This window comes from Podarcis gaigeae (genome assembly GCF_964106915.1).
Source record: "Podarcis gaigeae genome assembly, chromosome: 1".
Lineage (NCBI taxonomy): Eukaryota > Metazoa > Chordata > Lepidosauria > Squamata > Lacertidae > Podarcis > Podarcis gaigeae.
The window spans coordinates 67,430,989-67,450,954 of record NC_139678.1 but is presented as its reverse complement, the minus strand read 5'-3'; the positions used below and the strand labels follow the sequence as shown (position 1 = coordinate 67,450,954).

At 41.1% G+C, this 19,966-nt stretch overlaps 1 protein-coding gene across 24 annotated transcripts in view; it reads left to right on the top strand.

Annotated features, from left to right (window-relative positions):
• Window positions 1–19,966, top strand: part of TEAD1 (TEA domain transcription factor 1) — a 176,268-nt gene that overhangs the window by 126,534 nt on the left and 29,768 nt on the right. For 5 of the 24 annotated variants that reach the window (XM_083725529.1, XM_083725534.1, XM_083725531.1 and 2 more), the window contains exon 4: window positions 5,808–5,870. The exons of 5 other annotated variants lie outside the window; for them this stretch is intronic. In XM_083725529.1, coding sequence (XP_083581655.1) covers window positions 5,808–5,870 — 63 coding nt within the window. Of the gene's footprint in view, window positions 1–5,655; window positions 5,719–5,807; window positions 5,877–19,966 lie in introns of all 24 variants that reach the window. 14 more of the 24 variants (XM_083725547.1, XM_083725527.1, XM_083725546.1 and 11 more) reach the window with 4 other exon arrangements.

Sequence of the window (19,966 nt, the reverse complement as noted above, 5' to 3'; positions counted from 1 at the left end):
GTCCTTTGTTCACGCCATTTCAAACAGGGACAGCCTCATGTTGTCTCAGGACAAAGGAGCAAGAAAAAGCAGGAAGTTTACACCATGATTAGCAAGTTACAACTGGAATTTCTCCAGACAAAGAAGAATGTCCCCTGAACCTGCTAAGAGACGCTTAATTGTATCTCATATGTCTCTTCCTTGGTATTGAAAGTGTATCCAAGCAGGATTGGCAGAAAGGGCTTTTTTTTTTTTTTTTACCAATGGGACAGAGAATTGAAAACTAGCTAATAATGAAAGAATAGGCAAAGAGAGGTTTTAGATTTCATGGACGATCTAGAGGAGGATATGTCCTTCTGTCAATGTGACAGAGAATCCACATCTGTCTATTTGCATGAGCTGGGATTTGGGATTCTTTTTATTTATTTTATTTTATTAAGCTGATCTACCTCCTTCAGCTACTTACATTGCTGTGCAAGCCATTCAAGCCTGTTTAATTATTAGAGTAATAGCTGCTCTCTCACATTTTTATGACACAGGAAAGTAATACAAAGTACTGTATTTTTTGCTCTATAAGACTCAGCTATCCCAGAAGCCAGAACAGCAAGAGGGATGGCTGCTTTCACTGCACAGTTATCCCTCTTGTTGTTCTGGCATCTGAGATTCAGAATATTTTTTTTTCTTGTTTTCCTCCTCCAAAAACTAGGTGTGTCTTATAGAGCGAAAAATACGGTACATTTATGTGCTGAAGTGACAAAGCTTGGTGTGTATTACAACTTCTAAGAGAGACACAGAAACTATGAAGGGTTGTCTGTGCTTCACCTGGAGCTAGCAACTTTGTATTCCCTTGTAATATTTTTCATCAGAGATTATGGAACATTCTTCATTTACATATGTAAATCAACATATGCCACTATGCATGTCCTTTGTGAGTTTTGCATCCATTTCATTTTCAAGTAGGGATCACCCTCGCCTTATGATGTTTATTATCTCACTTAGCCTTGTTTTTATCATAACCCCACCTGCAAGATTTCCTAAAACATTCTTAAAAATAAAAACATGGGGTTTGTAAAAGGATTTTGATCACCGAAGACACACAGACATTTCAAGCCTATTTGCGCAACTATGATTAGTTGACCCACTTTTTAAAATAGGAAATTTAATATTTTGCACTTATGGTTCCTGCAATTTGGAGCTGTTGAAAATTTCCTGTGCTCAGAATAATAATAATAATAAAGTTGGTACCTCTTAAGAAGAGGGCTGTGCAAATGTGTTCCCAGAGGGCATTTATTTGGACATTAGTAAGGTTGCTACATAGGTCAGATATATCAGATTTTGGCACTGCAGGATATACATTCTTGTTGGGACTGGTTGGTACAGGAATGTAGGCAAGAGATTTTGGTAGATTACTTCTCTGCAATTACTCTAATACAAATGAATACACACAAAGTTCTCTTCCAGGGGTTGTTGTGTGATTCTGCTGATCCAGGTCAGGGCCAGAGTGATGGGTGGTGGAGAAAACATTTCCAGACCAGACAAGCCTTTTTGAAGGCTCTAAGCCAGTGTTTCTCAATCTTGCGTCCCCAGCTGTTGACCACTGGTCCTGCTAACTAGGGTTGATGGGAGTTGTAGTCCAACAAGAGTTGGGGACCCAAGTTTGAGAAACACTGCTTTAAGCCTTCCTCCAAAGTCAAAGGAGGCCTCTGGTTCTAGGAGCTGGGTGGTGCATTTGCTCATGAACCCAGTGATTCTCCAAAACAATGAGGGAGTAGAGTTTTGATTCTTGCCTTGCTGCATTGCACACCTTCTGCCCTGGAATTCAGGGAGTGTAATTTCATCCCAGGATTGACCTAGGATGCTCACAGCAGGTGCCAGGCCATCTCCTCCTCTCTGTATCAGAGGACTATTGACCTTGTGAAGAGAGGCCTATCTATCTAAAAAGAATCACAAACTTTTATGGAGGCCCAGAATGAGTTATGCAACCCCTTCCATCTTCCAGAATTGCAGCAGACTGGAATTTGATGTAGCTTCCCACCAAAGCTTTTCTGCCATTTAGCTCTGCTTAATTCTATATTCTTGTTGTTTTTTAAAAAGACACCATCCTCCTTTTGCGTTTTGAACTCCATCTTACTCATCTAGAATTCTCATGGGCTTAATATTGGTGTGTGTGAAGGGAAGGGTTGAAGTTCCTACATAGGCATGCTGTGCCTGTTTTGAGGTATGGTGAAAGGCAATGCCAACTGAGGGGAAAAGGGAAGGAAATGGCCAAATGCCAGTGGTATGCTCAGCTACTTATTTATAGTGAAATAATTGTATTTTTTGCTGGTGAAATCTAAGTACAGTGAAGTTTAGGCAAGCAGCAACAAAAATGAGGGGCAAGCAACCATAAAAAATAGACTAGTAATCCAACCTACAATGTTATTTGTGTTTCTTGGATAAGTTCTTACCTGCAGGTAATTTGCAGGCTTAAAAAAACACACACAACTGTCTGCTTTCCTCACAGAACTGGATGTGGAATTTTGTGTTGTTGTTTTTTTTCAGCCTTAGGTAGTTTTCACGAGTAACATTTTAATTTCCTATCAGACATGACTTCCGAAATCAGGCAAGAGATGCACATGGCTTTGAAGAATTTGCATCGGAGTTCATAAGAGACTAAAAGGCAGCATTAGCATCACTCAGCCCTTAGTCTTTTCCCTGGATAAGTAACGGATGTGTTCCATTTGTCTTATTTATGGTCAGTTCAGATACCGTGCCAACCATGGTTGAGAAAGTTTAACTATGGCTTAGTTAAATCAACAAGCCATCCACTGGCAGAGGAAGAGGAATGCGGGGGGAGCACACCCTGGCAGCGCGATCCCGGTAGGGTGCCATCGCAGCTGCCCCCCACCTGTGCTGGGCGCCCCACCCCTGCGGACGGCGCGCCCCGCCTGAAGCTCCGCCACTGAAGCCATCATTTGTGAACCAGCGGGCCCAATGCAAATGTGGAAATCATGATTTTTGCTAACGATAGTTTGGAGTGGTATCTCCATTTATAAACCATCGTTACCGCAACTAAAGACTGCGCAGAGAGGAAGGAAAATGAAATTTCACAAATAACTGTGAACTATAGTTTACCTATATATTTGGAAGCTCAGCCTATGGTTTGTGTGGGTGTAATGTCTGAATTGAGCCAGTCTTTGCACCAGTCATATGTAAAGTTAGTTTTCCTATTCAGAATACAAGAAGCTGCTTCACAGCAAGTCAGATCATTCGTTCAGCTAGTGCGGTATTGTCTACATTGACTGGTGGTGCCTTTTCCCTGTCCTATTTGAACAGAAATTGACCCGGGAATCTTTTCCATGCAAAAAGCATATGCTCTGCCACTGAGCTGCCACCAATTCCCAAAAGTTACTAAACAGGGCTTTTAACTGAAGTGGAGAGAGAACAGAATTTAGGAATTATAATGGAGACATTTTACATATGAAGACTTCCTTTTTTTTACATTCTTTGATCGCCACCTTACCTGTTCGTATAGCTAGAAAAGTGCCAAGTCCCTTGCATTTTCATTTAGAAAACACATTTAAGTCAAATTGGTGTGGTACAGAACTGAACCCCTCAAACTGAATTCAGCAGGAAAGCCTACTTGTGTGAACATTCCACAAGTGAACATTAAAGGGCTCCTGAAGTTTTAAAAGTAAAAATATATCAATAAATAATCCAATAATACAGATTGTCTATAAAGGGTAAGAATTGTGTCCCGGGACTAGATTGTGCTGTGACTGTGGGTCTGTCTGATGCAAACCTACAGCTATGAAATTACTCTGTATAATTACACTGGTAACACAAAATATCCCTCTAATGAATGGATGCGGGATATAATAACTTCCATTAGTATCTTTTATGTGTGATTCTGAGGAAGTATTTATAAAGGTAGTGACTTTCATGACATTCCAGCCAATTATCTGACTGCCTTTTGGGTGAAGGTTTTGAAAGTTTCTTTTGGTGATAGACAGTTTGTCCCCTGGGAAGATGTTTTATAGGAGCATTGAGGTGGGGAGAGGGGCAATCATTAGATTTTTTAATGTTTCTTAGTTTCATTGCATTCGGAACCATGTGATACTTAATTGCTGAAGTGGATTAAGGATTCTTCTATCTACATAGAATATTCTGTTATGGAGATTGCCAGAGAGCTGTGTGGACATTGCTGTTCCTACTGATTGGATTTTTTAAAAATAAAAGTGATATATGCATTTGTGATTGATAAAATTCTCTGAATTATGGACACTCATGATTAACAGAAAAACTGATGGCTATTGAAACAGTATTAAACTTGTTATGTCAAGAGGAAGGATTTGTGATTGGACTTCACCAGTAAATGCTGTGTGGATATCTTATGCTGCTGGTCAATTGTAATTTTCATCATACAGGACACAATACAGAACTTTAATGCTTCCTGCACATTTTTGTTACAACAGTCTTTTCTATCCTCAGTATAATAATAGAGCTGTCTTACAGATGTGTAGCACGTAGTACCATTAGTGTGTAGGACATGGAGCGAGGAAGCCAGAGTTCGATCTGCACTCAACAACGAAGAACACAGGATGATCTTAACTTTTTGGTTCATTGCCTCAAAAGGTTGTTGTAGTGATATTGAGATAGTACCTATGCTAACTTGAGCACCTTTGAAAGGGGATAGGATATGAATGTGATACACACAGTAGTCGGCAACATGGTGGTTATACAGGGTGAGTCTTTTAAAAGAGGCCCCGTGGAACATGTGTACTCTGAATTTGGTTCATTCATTATGGTGGTGTCTAATTATGTAACTGTGGCTGGATCTGGACAGAGTGTTTCAGTTTAAAGCATTGTAAATTTAAACAGGGAAAACAGGTAGAGAAAAACGGGGATCCACGTCACCATCTGGTGGTGCAATGTTATATTGCACATACAGAGTATATAAATTACTTTTCTAGCTGAGTTCTGTTTTTGACATAACATTCCCCTCCTCCTCCGTTGGTTTATTGCAAAATAATGACATGAAACTGACCACGAGATCAATTGCTTACAAAGTTTGTCATGCTTCTATTGTAGCCATAGCCTAGCAAAGATAGTTTTGCTCCACAATTATGACTGCAGTATTTGTATATGCAATATTCATTCATGTTCCATTTGAAACTGGGTGTTCCTTAATTAATTGCAACGAAACTTAAGAGCTATTGAATACATCAAAATATAACTTTCTTGGCACTCTGCTTGTCCTTAAATTTTATATAGTCTTATCAGATATTAAGCAAACATTTGTTCTGAAAAAGATCTGCAAATATTTATCCATAAGGCATGCCTTTACTACAAAGACTGTAGCTGAAAAGGTTTTAAGAAAAGAGCATGCAGTCTTTCACGGTAGGCAACGTCCTAGTTTCTCTGTCAGAATAATAAATTGAGTAGTCTAAAATGTTTTCTTCTTAATCATGTCACTGCAGTGATGATCAGTAAACTCTGCTAAAAGCGTGGTGTGTGGCTGGGAATGTCTTCTCTTAACAGCAAAGCTTACTGAAGATGCAAATAACTTCCCCAAATAAACTTTTATTTTTTATTTTTTTAAAAAAGAAAAACAGATGTTTGATTTTTTGTGTTTCTTTTGTGTTGTCTTTTTTATTCTTTTCCCCCCCTTTTCTTTTATAACTCTGAACAATGTAGGTGTCTAGTCACATACAGGTCTTAGCAAGGAAGAAAGTTCGAGAAATTCAAGCCGCCATTAAGGTACGTTTGGCTTGCCCAGTTGTAGGGGGCTTTTCATCTCCATGGTTACAGGCTTTTCCTTTGTTTCCCTCCCTTCCCCTACCCTGCAGGTGTCTAGTCACATTCAGGTTCTTGCCAGAAGGAAATCTCGTGATTTTCATTCCAAGCTGAAGGTATGCGCTTTTCTGCTTTTGGGCTTGTGGTTGCTATGCCTTTTTTCACTTCCTGTTTTCCCTGGTGATCGGTGAATGCCTGGTGCTGTGATTCTTGTAACCTAGTTTCCTTGCATGTGGTGGCTGTTTACATTTCTTTGTGTTTAATCTCTTCCCTTCGCTGATTTCTGCACTGGCCTCTCTCTCTCTATTTTTTTTTTTTAACAACCTTCAAAAATGTTACTTGCTGTGTGCATGTGTACTCCTTTTTAAAGGTTCTTTTTTTTAAACAAACAAAAAAAAGCATTAACTTAGTGTTTGTACTAAAAGCATTGCAGTTAAATAGGAGTTTTGTGTCTGCACACACATGCAGCTGCAGTTTGATAACTGAGATGGTATATTTCCCACTCCCACCCCCTTGTTATCGGGATTTTAAAAATACTTGCAGGGATTTTAAAATAAATAGATAAAAGAAAACACATTTTCTGATCAGCATTAGATTCCTATCCTACCTCAGGCTATTCTACATTTGTCTGTGATTTCCGGAGATTCTAATTTGCCACATCCACCTTTAAATCACTTGTCACCCAAAGTAAAATGTTGACTCCAGCTATGATCCCCTCAAAGTGAAGCACTTTCATTGGGTTCAGCGGGAGAGTTCGGCATCTGCTCTCGGCTTGAAATCACTGTGACTTAGAAGTGATTAACTTTGAGTTATGCCCTTTGGGTGAGATCCAGTCTCAGGTCTCCCCATCTGTTTCAAAGAGGAGTGGAAAAGAAAGTGGAAGTCCCATTTGTGTAAATCTGACTGCGATCCTAAACTCACGAATTGGAGAGTAAACTCCACTAAGCACAGTGGGACTTAATTTTGAGTAAACATCTGTAGGATTGGGCTTTTTGATTAGTTTTATCTTTGTAGTTTCCTAAATTGCATAACCTAGGGAAAGATATTAATTGCTTCCCTTAAACTTTAAGAGCGATGACTCCACCCCCCATTTTTTGATTTCTGAGAGGAATGACAAAGTGATAAAAAATGCTTCCGTTGCCAGATTTTTGCACAAAAGAATCCCTGAATGTTCAGTTGTTAGGTTTTGGGTGATTTTTTTTGCTTTGTTTTAATTTTTCAGTAAACTATAGCATCTTCTTGACTATCATCTGAGATCATACTAATGTTTGTCTGTCTTTTTGCTGAGCTTTTTTTGGTTTTTGTTTGTTTAAAGTCACTTGAAAGCAAAATGCATTTCAGAAAGTGATTATGCTGCCCTAAGTGGTAAACACTGTGGATGTTGCTTGCCGCAATCCTGGAACTGCAATATGTAAATAACAGGCCTGGCTTTGTAACTGTCCTACTTGTCAGGAGCTTTGGGTTTTCAATATGCTGTGGGCAGCATGCTGGCAAGCTTGTATGGCTGTTGGTGGCTGGCTTGTGAGCTGGGCTGGCTGAGCAGTCGCGGTTGGTGAAGAACTAAGGGAACTCTGAAAGTACTGCTTCTTAACCCAAGGTGCAATGATACAGATTTCAGACTAAAACTATCCAACTTAATGGCTAAAACTAGGCATCTTAGCACCTGTTTAGAAAATCAAGCAGTGTACTGACACCATGTACTAAATTAATAGTGAGCACCTGCAGATTCTTTTGTGGAACTGAAGTCAGACATTTGTTAGCATGGGCTACCTGCTTCGATTTCTACCAAAGAGCCTATTCTTAGGATTAAATGGTTGCAATTCTGCCATGCAGGAAAACCACCCAAGTGTGTTTCTTACCCACACCTAAATATTTAAAAATGCACCGCTTTTAAATTTGAACTTATTTCTTATTGCTGCACTGCCTGTATGATGATGAAGCTTTCTGCAGAGCAAGGCAGCAAAGTAAACACCAATGATACCTGCAAGTCCTTTTTCTTGGTGGGCTCTCTCTCTCTCTCCACTGAATTTAGTTTAGTGATGTTTTCTGTTGAATGCACTGGTTCCATGGAATTTGCTGAAAAAACCTGCTGATACATCTGTCGAGTAATAATTTCTGCCACTCCCACAATGTCAGCATGTACTTAAGCGTAAAGAGACAAGTTGCGGCAGTAAAAGATGCTTTGGGCGATCAGGCACTGATGAAAATTAACCAGTGATTATCACAAGTCTTGCTCTCGAGTTTCCTTGTTGCTACAGGGAAAAAATAACTAGGAGATGTTTCTGTGGAAAAGGATTGATGATGAAGATAATAATAATATTATAATTATTATTAATAATAATAACAACCATCTATGAAGTGGCAGTGACTCCACCCATGCAAAATATATTATTTTATGTGAAGTAGAAATTATGTAAAGGTAAAGGTAAAGGTACCCCTCCCCGTACGGGCCAGTCTTGACAGACTCTGGGGTTGTGCGCCCATCTCACTTAAGAGGCCAGGGGCCAGCGCTGTCTGGAGACACTTCCGGGTCACGTGGCCAGCGTGACATCGCTGCTCTGGCGAGCCAGAACCGCACACGGAAACGCCGTTTACCTTCCCGCTGGTAAGCGGTCCCTATTTATCTACTTGCACCCGGAGGTGCTTTCGAACTGCTAGGTTGGCAGGCGCTGGGACCGAGCAGCGGGAGCGCACCCCGCCGCAGGGATTCGAACCGCCAACCTTTCGATCGGCAAGTCCTAGGCGCTGAGGCTTTAACCCACAGCGCCACCTGCGTCCCTCCAGAAATTATGTATATGGTCCTTTAGAAAGAAATAGACAAGAGTCAGATGGTTCGCCAGAACAGAATCCATGATGATTTTGGGAGTTGGTATGAGGTTTGTACTTTCTCTCCCTGTCATCCTCCTCAGTGCTATCCTAATTACAGTATAACAATGGAACTGGGCTATCCTGCATTTCCTTGAATATAGGGTGTCTTTGACTTGTAGAGTAGAATTTGCTTTATGAGATTCTATTGCAGGGGACCTACAAGCATAGGCTCTCTTTTATATTATGTCAGCACAGTGTATGCAAAGACAACAGAAGAATGTGGTAGGGGCAGGAGAGGGAAAGTGTGAGACCATCTCCCAAATTCACACAGACAGTTCTGGTGATTGAGTAGGTCTTACTCAGCCCAGGTTGTTATATGACTGCTTATTTCTAGCTCCTGTGGGTTGAGTGGAAAAAAGTAGTGACTAATGATGTGCCAAAAAATTAACTTGCATTTTTACCAAAGGGGAGACAAATTTTCAGTGAAATTCTATCGGCAGGGTGTGAAATTTTTATCTTGCTTGCCTTACAATTGCCAAGCACCATTTGTGAGTGCCATTTTTTTTCATTCTACAAATAATCTCACCACTGTTCTGCACTCTGCAACCTTCTTGGGTTCTGCTGGCTTCAACTAAAGTCCAGGGAAGATGTCATGAGGTAATTCTTCCCACGGGGCTTTTTGAGATCAGGAAGTGCAGGCAGCTAGGGAGGCTGCAAAGTACTGGGGACTACATACTGCACCAGTGTGGTGTAGTAGTTAAGAGTGGTAGAATCGTAATCTGGGGAACTGGGTTCGCTTCCCTGCTCCTCCACAGGCAGCTGCTGGGTGACCTAGGGCTAAGGGCTAGTCACATTCTTTGAAGTCTCTCAGCCCATTCACTTCACAGAGTGTTTGTTGTGGGGGAGGAAGGGAAAGGAGGTTGTAAGCCACTTTGAAACTTCTTAGGGTAGTGATAAAGCGGGATATCAAATCCAAACTACTACTACTTCTTCTTTATTGTAAAGAAGAGACCTTTGCCACCTTGCAGGGAACCAGGCAGAGGGCCTTCTCGGTAGTGGCACCCAACCTGTGGGACACCCTCCCACCAGATGTCAAAGAGAAAAATAACTACCAAACTTTTAGAAGACATCTGAAGGCAGCCCTGTTTAGGGAAGCTTTTAATGTTTAACAGGTTATTGTATTTTAGTGTTTTGCTGGAAGCCACCCAGAGTGGCTGGGGAAACCCAGCCAGATGGGCGGGGTATAAATAATAATAAATCCCTGCACATACAGGAATTCAAAAATGCATTCAGAAGGGGGGGGGGAATGGAAGCTTCATTCTTAGGGAAAGAAAACTTTTGAGAAATTGAATGACAGTTCCAGCACAGTACTAGAAATGGCACACAGCTAATTGTACCAAGCCTCTTCCCGAGTTGGTGCAGATTAGGTGGGAGACTGAGGTAGCAGCGCCTACTCTCGGTCTGCCTGCAGCACCAAGTTTAGCACTGAGTACATTTACTCTTGCACTACCAGTCCTTCTAAGGAGTAGTGTCCCCTTGCAGTTCTTTTGGACACATCAGCCGAGATATTATCAAACCTATTCAATTACTTTGTAAAATCAGAGAAGATAGAGACTTTGGCTTTCTGTGAGGATGCAAAGTCTCATACAAGTTTTGACTTCCTCTTTAAGCTTCTGTATGAAGCAGAGGCCACCATGACTAGGGATGAAAATAGACTTGTGCTAAAAGCTTATTCTGCACATGTTCTGAACTTTAGTTTGTATTCTGAGCTGTAGTATGTCTTCAGGGAAATACAATTTGAGTCATACAGCAAAATGTTAAAACTGGGCAAATCTGTATTCTGAATTTGATAATTCTGAACTTCAGCAGCGTCCCCATTTCTGACAGATGATGACTGTTCAACTAGTGCATTGTTCACTTGGCATCATGCAATCAGACAGAATAATGCATGAGGGCAGTGGGATCAAGTGTCTCTCTCCAATTTATGACATTTTATGTCCCGCAGAAGATCTGAATAGAATGTATTCACAATAATGGCCCATGTTCAGACTTTATTTGTATCTGTGTGGGCTTTTTCTGATCTGCTGAATATCTCAATGTTGCTAGTGATGTGATCCTGCAGCATACTGTTCCCTGTAAGTGCCATGTTACAGGAGCAGGGCAATGTGCAGCTTCAACATCCTTGCTTCAGGGGATCTAGGAAATCTAGAAATGCCACTGAAGCAGATATGGAAAACTAGCCCTTACCTTGGGTGTGGAGATAAGCAGAATCAAGAAGGGAAACAGCAAGCCCATCCTCTCTAGTTATGATACCCAAGGGAGAAACACCATGTAAACAGAAGTGGCCAATCCAACAGTTGCCATCTCAGTTAACACAAGCCCAGACATACGATGCTTGATAGGCCATAACTTGTCCCATAGCCATCAGGTCCAATCCACATGTGCAGAGAAACAAGCTTGTCTTGCAGGGGGTCAGGGAAGATTTCATCTCTTACACCAGCAAGCTGTTAAAAGTGCTTTTCTATGGGCAGCTGCTGGGTTCTGTGGGAGCTGCAACCCAGTATTGAAAGGCAAATGAAGAAATGATGAGAACCATTGGGGGTACTAAGTGGTGCCTCTCATCATCACAAGGATTTCTACTTGCACAATGGGACTTCCGCTTCTTTCGTCCCCTGCACAACTCCTAAATTTGTTCCAGGATCCAGGGCGTGTATGAGGGAAGCAGAGGGAGGCAAGTCCTGTTGCACAAGCAGAAATTCTAGGATATTTTGCCCAAGCATCATAATGTGTTAGGGTCAAGTCCCAGAATATAAAAACCAAAGGCCAAATGATAAATGGCTTAAATACAAACTTAGCTGCCCACAAATGGAACAACTCTATTTGTCCACAAAAGACTGTGGGATAACAGGGTTAAAATCATAGTGTGGCCTGACTACATATTTTGCCTTAATAATCAAGAATAATACAGCCAGCCTGAATACATTTTTAATAAATATGCATTCAAACAAGCAATTTCTAAAAGTGTTTTAACATGGCAGCAGCTGTACCTTTAGGCACATACTGGAGAGGATGGTTTTTAGGTGCATGAACCTGAGTCTTAAGGAACACATGGTTGTCCTTGCCTTATCTTGCTGTGGGAAACGCCTCTGGAATGCCCCATATATAGTCTGGAGAAGTCTACACATTCTAACCCAAGTTTGAAAATGTTTCCTTCCAAAGGTGATGGAAACTTCCTCAGTGTTAGTGATGGCAATTTTGATAGTTCAGGAAGAGAAACTAGGAAATGTCACAACTCTCTCTTTTGCATTGGTGTGCCATAGTGTGTTACTCCTGTAAACATTGGAACAGTTTCATACTTGGGGGGAAAGATATCTCTCCCCAAAAGATCTGAGCAGGTGTATGGATATTAAGAGAGTATTTTGTCCTAGAGATAACAAGATATTTGGCTTTGATTTCCAGTATTCATTAGCATGTAAGCTTAAAATTCATTAAAGGAAGCCAAAAAAAATATTAAAAATGCCTACAGTTTGCATGTATGTGGTGCTTTAAAATCCATTAGTGTACATTCCGTGCTGCCTGCATGTAAAAAGAAAATACTGTTGACAGTTAGGATGCTAAAGATAGCTCTATAGAGCCTTTTCCTTTTTCTTGTTTTTAATAAATGAACAATGATAAAAGCCTTGGAAAATTCCCTTTGATGTGAATGAAGTCTTCTGCATTTTGAGATACAATAAGATGGATTAATTGCTCCTCATTAGGCAGCAAGTTGGAATAGCTTTGAATGTGGGTTCTCTTTTAGCATTAGCTATTGCCTGGCTGAAATAGCCGGCTTTTGTATTTACTACTGTCTTCTCTAATAATAAGCAAATTGGAGATCATGGCTACAATTATTCAACTGTCTTTTGCCCAGTACAATTGTATACTTCCATGGTTTGTTTTTTTTAGCTCCAGCAAATAATTTCAGAGGTTATTCTAATCAATACAGTCTAAATGCAGAACTAAGATTTGTAAAATTACTTATTAGAAAACTGTTTTATGCTAGTATTTCATGCTTTACTGTAAAATTCATTTTAAGAGCAAATTGCAGCTTCTTTGCCTGAACATTTTTTAAAGTAATGTTTTGTTAGATGTCTATGTGGGTTTTAATGAAAATATGTAATACCACATAATTTATGCTGTTGATTTTTTAACATGCACATTATCCCTTCTTTTAATTATACCAAGAATATATTTTGAAAAGTTATATTGCATATCTCTTTCATTTCCCTGGGATACGAAATCATTTTGAGCAGGTTGCTTAGGCTCAATGAATTATTTTGAAGTGTACATTAGTTTTAGAACAGATGATGAACAAAAGTTGCTGATTTCTTGCCTTTAAAAAATCCATTCCAACCTGTTTTATCACAGGTTTTTAAAAAATGGAATGGCCACATTTGGACATCATGCTTGTCTGTAGTTTAGTTTAGTTTAGTTTAGTTTAGTTTAGTTTAGTTTAGTTTAGTTTAGTTTTTTAAAGCTGTAGTTAACATTAAGCACATTTGTCAGTTTAGATGATACGACAAACTATGGCTAAGCAAAAATGGAAGCAGCAGTTTCCAAACCCTTCTGAACCAGAAAATGAGAAGGGAGAAAGGGTGCTAGTCAGAGGCTTGCAGAAGTTTGTATACAGCAAACTAAACTATGGTGGATGTAACATGGCCAGCATGTTAATCTTTTAGGGCATTTGCTTCAAAACCAATTGGCACTCAAGGAAACACAGGGCTCTGATTCATTAAAAGATATAATAGCATTGTAGAGTTGGGAGGGAACAAATGTAAATGTTGGTTTACATTTAATTTTAATATATCCCATATCTGTTAATGTTCTCTAATGGCTTGCAACTTGAAAACAAGTAGTAAACAAAGTAGTAAAAAATAAAATTATTAATCATGAACGTATTACACTCAGCTTCATAACAGATGCCGCCTCAAGAGTTTTGTCGAATGCATAGGATGACCATCAGCACCTTCTGCTCTGTACAAGCGCTTTGATTCCTGTTTTCCTCAGCTCCAGTGTTTTTTGTGTTTTACACACATGCCCCCCCATCTCCCCTCCCCTTTTCTCATGTACAGCTACTTTGTCTGACCCCGCAAGAGCAACCAAAATTCTCAGTGAGGTGGATTGCCTTCCCTTTAGCCTTTGCTCAGGGTGCATTGTATTTTGTAGTTCAGAATTAAAAAAAAGGTGAAAGGGAGACCCGTAAGGAAGTTTTATTAAATTCCATAATGAGGAGAAGAGATGGATCGAGAGGCATCTTACTTACGCTCCTTCACAACCTTAGAATTTGGGATCACCCAATGAAAATTATTGTTAGAGTATGTGTGGCAGACAGAGCAATTACTCACAAAGTGCATTTATAAGGGAATGAGATAAATTTGTGGAGTGCAAGTCTTATCTGTGGCTATCCACCATAATCTTTAAATGACACTTTCTGTTACAGAGAAACAGAAAACATAGAACTCTGAATATAAGATACTGGAGATACACAGTGGGGAGAGGGCTGTTGTGTTTAGTCCAGGCATAGGCAAACTCCGGCCCGCCAGATGTTTGGGACTACAACTCCCATCATCCCTGACCACTGGTCCTGTTAGCTAGGGATGATGGGAATTGTACTCCCAAACGTCTGGAGGGTCGGAGTTTACCTATGCCTGGTTTAGTCACTGCTTATGAACTGGTCACAACTGGTACATCTCAATGAGCAGGAAACCCTCTCTCTGAACCAAAGATCACCCCTCTCTTCCAAGAACCTGCTTTATAGCCCCTGCTTGCCCAGCACCCTCCTTTCTTTCTGTCCACATGCAACAATTGTTCCTGCTGTTCTGCCTACTCCCATCTGCAGTGCTCATTACCACTCTATTTTTCATGCAGTTGGCCACTCATAACCATTCATTTTCAAATAAATCTTTCTTCACAAGCTCTTTCTTACGTTTGGCTTCACACGTAGAGGAAACACGTGGGAAAGAGAGCAGGATAGTGGCAGAAGACCCCCACCACCTGATCTTTGTGCATCGGGCAAACAGTTTCTCTGTTTGTAGACCATCAGGAACCCTGCACGATTAGGCTTCCAGAAAAAATTCTGTGTGTGCCACTTTGTGCACATAGAAACCACACATCACAGATCTGGAGAGCACAGGGAGTGGAGTGGAGTGAAGTGAGGTGAGCTCTTGGGATCCTCTCTCTCCTCCACACGTTCACAGGTGGAGCCAAACCAGGGGCAACAGCTTGGACAGAAAGGCAATGCCATTGGGTTTACAGTCGTACCTTGGATCTCAAATGCCTTGGCTCCTAACAAATTGGCTCCCAAACGACTGAAACCCAGAAGTGAGTGTTCCGGTTTTCGAACAATTTTCAAAAGCTGAACGTCTTCCGCGGCTTCCGATTGGCTGTAGCCTTGGTTTTCGAATGGTTCTGGGAGTCAAACAGACTCCTGGAACACGTTCCGTTCAAGAACCAAGGTACGACTGTACCCGCTTTCTTTCTTTTTAACCAACTTCTCCCAGCCTAGGCATCCATCCCATCTCTTCTGGCCATTTATGTGAGAACTTCGCCCAGAAACCACTTTCTCTATCCACATATTTTATTGGGAGTCCATGCCTCACATGTGATACCCTCCAAATTCTCTCCCAGAAGTAGGAGGGACTTTTTTTAGGGAACAAAGCTACGTAGATAATTACTTGGGCGGCGATCATTTTTCTTGGGGAACAGTATTGCAATGGTCCCTGTATGTCTAAATATGAAAACTACCTCTCAATTTAGTCAAGAATTTAGCTATTGCTAAATTTATGGATCAAAAATGACAAAATACGGAGGCAAATAAAGCCCCACCCCTTTTTTTGGAAAAGAACGTATTGCAAGAGACATTCAAGGCCTGTTTCAGGGTCACCTTGGGGGAATGCTTGCCTGTTCCAAGGTTTCAAAGATCAATACTAGATGAGAGTCAGCCAAGGAACACTTTACTGTAAACGACAGGAAAATGATGTTAGCATTACTAGCACCAGAAGCCAATCATGGCACTTGAAGGCAAACTAATCTAAACAAATTCTGCTCCACATTTGCCTAGTGACTGCATAATTTTGCGTGACTACAATTAAGCTATTTCATATTTACTGCAGCATAACTGACAGTGGAAACACACACCCGTTTTCTTAGGAAGTCAAGGTCTTGATCGCTTGTGTTCATTAAAGATCCCAGTGCACTCAGAGGTGGAGAATACGGGTGTTAAGTCATGTATCTTGGCCAAATTCCAGTTTCAGTAATTACTACTAATCTGCCTGCCTAAATTCCCCATCCAGTTTTAATTGGATGTAGTCTTCTTCACTAGCTGCTCAGACTGTCATGTAGCATTTTAATGTGTGATTAATCAGTTGTTATGAGTTACATCAGAAATAGCTGCATATGAGTGAGGAAGGTAAATCTTCCTTTTCATTATGTAGGGTTGATAATAAAATTAGAGGATTTGAAGAACCCTGAATTCTACCTAGTCGTATCCATGCCCTGTAATATGCTGGAATATGCCTTTTTTATACACCATATTTTATTTTACAAATTAGCCATTTAATCCAGATAATAGTGGGTCATAAGTTATTCTGGAACAAACAAACCACACCTTGCCTGGGGTTCCCTCAGACAAGAAATGATTTAAGACTCCAAACAAGTAAGAAATTTTACCACCCCGATTTTTCATTCTACTGAATAGAAAATTTCTTTCCAAAAGGACACACTTTTTTATGTACATTCTGCAGTTATGTTAGCTGTTCTGCCCTACTCACACCCAACATACACAGATACATATAAAATGTATATGCACATATCTATTTGTTAAATTTTGACCAAATGGAATGCAAATACAATGGCATGTAATTAAAAGAAATGATAAAACAGCTGTTATAAATTTCTCGAATAATATAATCCTTCACTTGACCTCAGTTTCATTGATCCACAAATGAATTATATAGCCCCTCGGGGTCTGTACATGCTTGTGCAGCAAAAGCTCTCTTTGGGAATGAAAAAGGAATATGGACATGTGACATTGCTCCTCCAATTGGCAGGCAACCTGAAGCTTCTGGGCTGGTCAGGCACTTGGCCCTCTCTTGCCCTGCCTGGCTATGGAATGGAAGCTCCAAGCTTCATTCCTGGCATGAGTGCCACTGGCCCAGCCATGACACTAACAGATGTACAGTCACCGAGTGCTGCCTGTGATACAAGAAAACAAAGCAGAGTCCCTCTTTTATCATTATAAATCTGGTCGAAAGAGGCAGTTTCTTTTCGTTTTTCACTCTGAAGAGTTCCTTGCTAACTATTTGGAATAATAATGCAAGACCCAAAAACCTCAGGAGTCGAAAAATAGGTCAAGCAGTTGGCATAATTGTTTGAATAAGTTGATTTCTCACACTACGGCATCCCCGCTGCTGCTAAAAGCCGGGTTTCTTCAGCAGCCATATTGCTCTCAGCCAGTTCCCCTGTGACTCTGGAAGAGCAGGCTACAGATGGGTCCACAGGTGTTAATGTCGCTTCTCGAAGCATTAACACCTGATCAGGTTTCCGCTTGAATTCTGCTCAGGATTTTTTTGGGGGGCGGGGGGAGATACCTCTGAGAGCAGCTGCTCCCCTTGCTGCCCATACCCCCAGCAAACCAGCATAAAATAGGCAACCTGTAATAGTTTTATTACAGCAGTTTCCACAGCTTTTTAAATGGGGACCTAAGAGCTGCCAAGCTGGTCATTTAATTTTATCAGCGTGGTAGGCATTAATACAATTAGTCCTTTTCTTCTTTTGATGAATCAGTTCCTTGGTGAAAATTAATAATAACTGTTAAACTCTGTGTACGAAATGACTAGGAACACCTTCCAATTTTAATTGTGCTAGAGCATATTTTGCTAAGAAACTACACTTGTACAGAAGCATTTTAACAAACTTTTTGTTGTTGCATCCAGGTAACAAGCATGGTAAGTATTTTTTTTTTCAGTAAAGCAAGTATTACATACTTCAGCTGTGCTTGGCAGGCTCCCCCCCCCCTTTTTCTTTCTTTTTTTTTCTTTTAGCTAGCTTTAACTGTATTGTTAGCCTCTGCTGTTTCTAAAGGAGCTGTTGAAATGAAGAAGCTGCTGAACTTCTCATTACGGGCTTTGGGGGGAATTATGTGTGCGGATTCGTATACCATATTGGATGGCATGCTTTCCTGGCTAGCATGCTTGCGATTTTGCTTGTAACAATGAATCTGCCTCTTAGCGCTTGTGTTCCTTTATCGTTCAGTCTTATACCCACAGTTTAGCTTTCGCCCAAAACATTTTTTCCTTCAAAGCAAGAGGAACTTGGGGCGTGGAATGTATAAATAAGGCTGCTACAGAATTCTGCTGAAGCCAGATTTGTTCGTAACAAGGGAATGGTTCCCTAGAAAGACCTGGAAGTCCATGGTACGGTTTCCCATGCCTTGCCAGTATCTTCTTACCCAATGGGACCCCAAATCCAGGGCTTACAGGCCACTTCACAGAGAGCTGCCCACAGGAGCCACCTCTCTGCACTGTGGTCCCATATGGTGATGGCGGAGGTGAGGGAGCTCGGTGTGTGAATGCTGGGAAATGCCAGGGAAAGTGAGGTCAGGGAAATGCACCTTCCTTGCGCAGTTGACATCCTTCGCTTGGTTCTGTTATTCACAAGCAGCCACCAAGTGACATGTAGGCCCTTTACAGTTGTGCAGCCAAGTATTCAAATCTAAGGCTAGACGTACTATGGCAGGCCTGTATAGGATTTGAGTACCTTCCTACAAGGGCTTCATTGTGTTTGGGTTGTGTCTAGCTTCCTTAGCATGAGCCTTTGGAATAGGGTGAGAGAGAAATATAAAACTGCTGCCTGGTTAACTCCCAAAGGTCATTTACTTTAGGGCTGGGACCTGAGCTTCTATGGACTGTATACTTTCAAGCCTCAGAGCCCTCTTCAGTTTTCTACTCGGCATAAGCGCCAGGAGCTTAGCAAGCTGCCCTTGCTTGCTCGTGAGAGCTGTGCCTGCTGTACTTTAGACTCCACTACTTCCCAGCTCCAGCCACCTACTTCAGGGCTCCTGCTCTGCATCCCTCTCACATCTAAATCATGGTGCACCTGCCCATGGTTCTGGCTTGACCCTGGCATGGCTGATAATTGGGATTGGGGATAACCAGGTTACCTTTAGACCAAGGTTTCCCAAACTTGGATCTCAAGCTCTTTTTGGACTACAGTTCCCATAATCCCTGGCCGCTGGTCCTGCTAGCTAGGGATGATGGGGGTTGTAGTCCAGAAACAGTCAGAGACCTAAGTTGGAAAACTGCATTAGAGCAAGTCCACTGCTGATTTTGAACAGTATCATTTATAGATTGAGGGTTGTTATAAAATAAACCTTTTTAGCATTTAGTATCATAAATAATATATGTAGTAACATATATGGAAACAAGTATTTCCCAAGTATTTCTGGGGTTCCTACTTCACTGGGTGTGGGTGTGGAGCCTTTAAGGGTACAGTCAGACCTAAGGAAAGCTGGGTTTCAACAGAAGCCTTAAGTACAGGTTTAAATCTCTGCTGCTGAAAGCAATAGGCTTTAAAAGTATTTAACTTTGGCTGGATTAAATCCTCTGGTTCAGTTTTCCACAACTTTAATAGGCACCAGCAGTAGCTTAGCACTACAGCATGTGTGAAATATTGTGCAGTGCATGCTTTGCCTTGCCCTGCCTTCCTATTCTTCTTCCAGCCTCTTAGAGTGAAGTGTGGCCTTTAAAGCAACAGGCTTCCTTCTCCCGAGCTCTTGAAGAGAGGGCTGTTAAAGAGAAGCCAGGTAGATTCCATAAATACCTAAAAATCCTTATAGATGTTAGTTTCAGGGTCTCAGGTTCCCATCTGGTTGCAATCAGTGACATCATTCGTTTCCTACATTAATAACCCACCTTTCTTCTGTCATGGGGCCCAAGGCTGCTTACATGCAGTTCCCAGGTAGTCTCACCTGCAGGCAGTGACCAGAGCCAAACCTGCTTAGCTTCAGCAAGACAGTAGCCTCAGCTGCCTTCAGATCATTACCCCTATCAGGGCTGTTGTGTATTTAGGCAAATCTCTATTATGAACTAGTCACTTGATTTTGTTGCTGCTGTTGTGTTCCTGTTTGGGCTCAACAAAGACTTTCAAATGATGGTTCAGACTCTGTTCTGGTTTGTGGGGAGGGGTGAGGAATAAAGTTCAGTCCTGGGTTAAATTCTAGCTGACCTCCTACAGATTTGCAGTAGGGAATTGTATTCATACTTAAACTGAGTCATGATAATATGGAACAGAGAACTTTACCCTGAGGAAATCCAAATGTATTTTACCCCTTGTGCTACATTCCCACCCCCCTGCATGGTATGCTTTT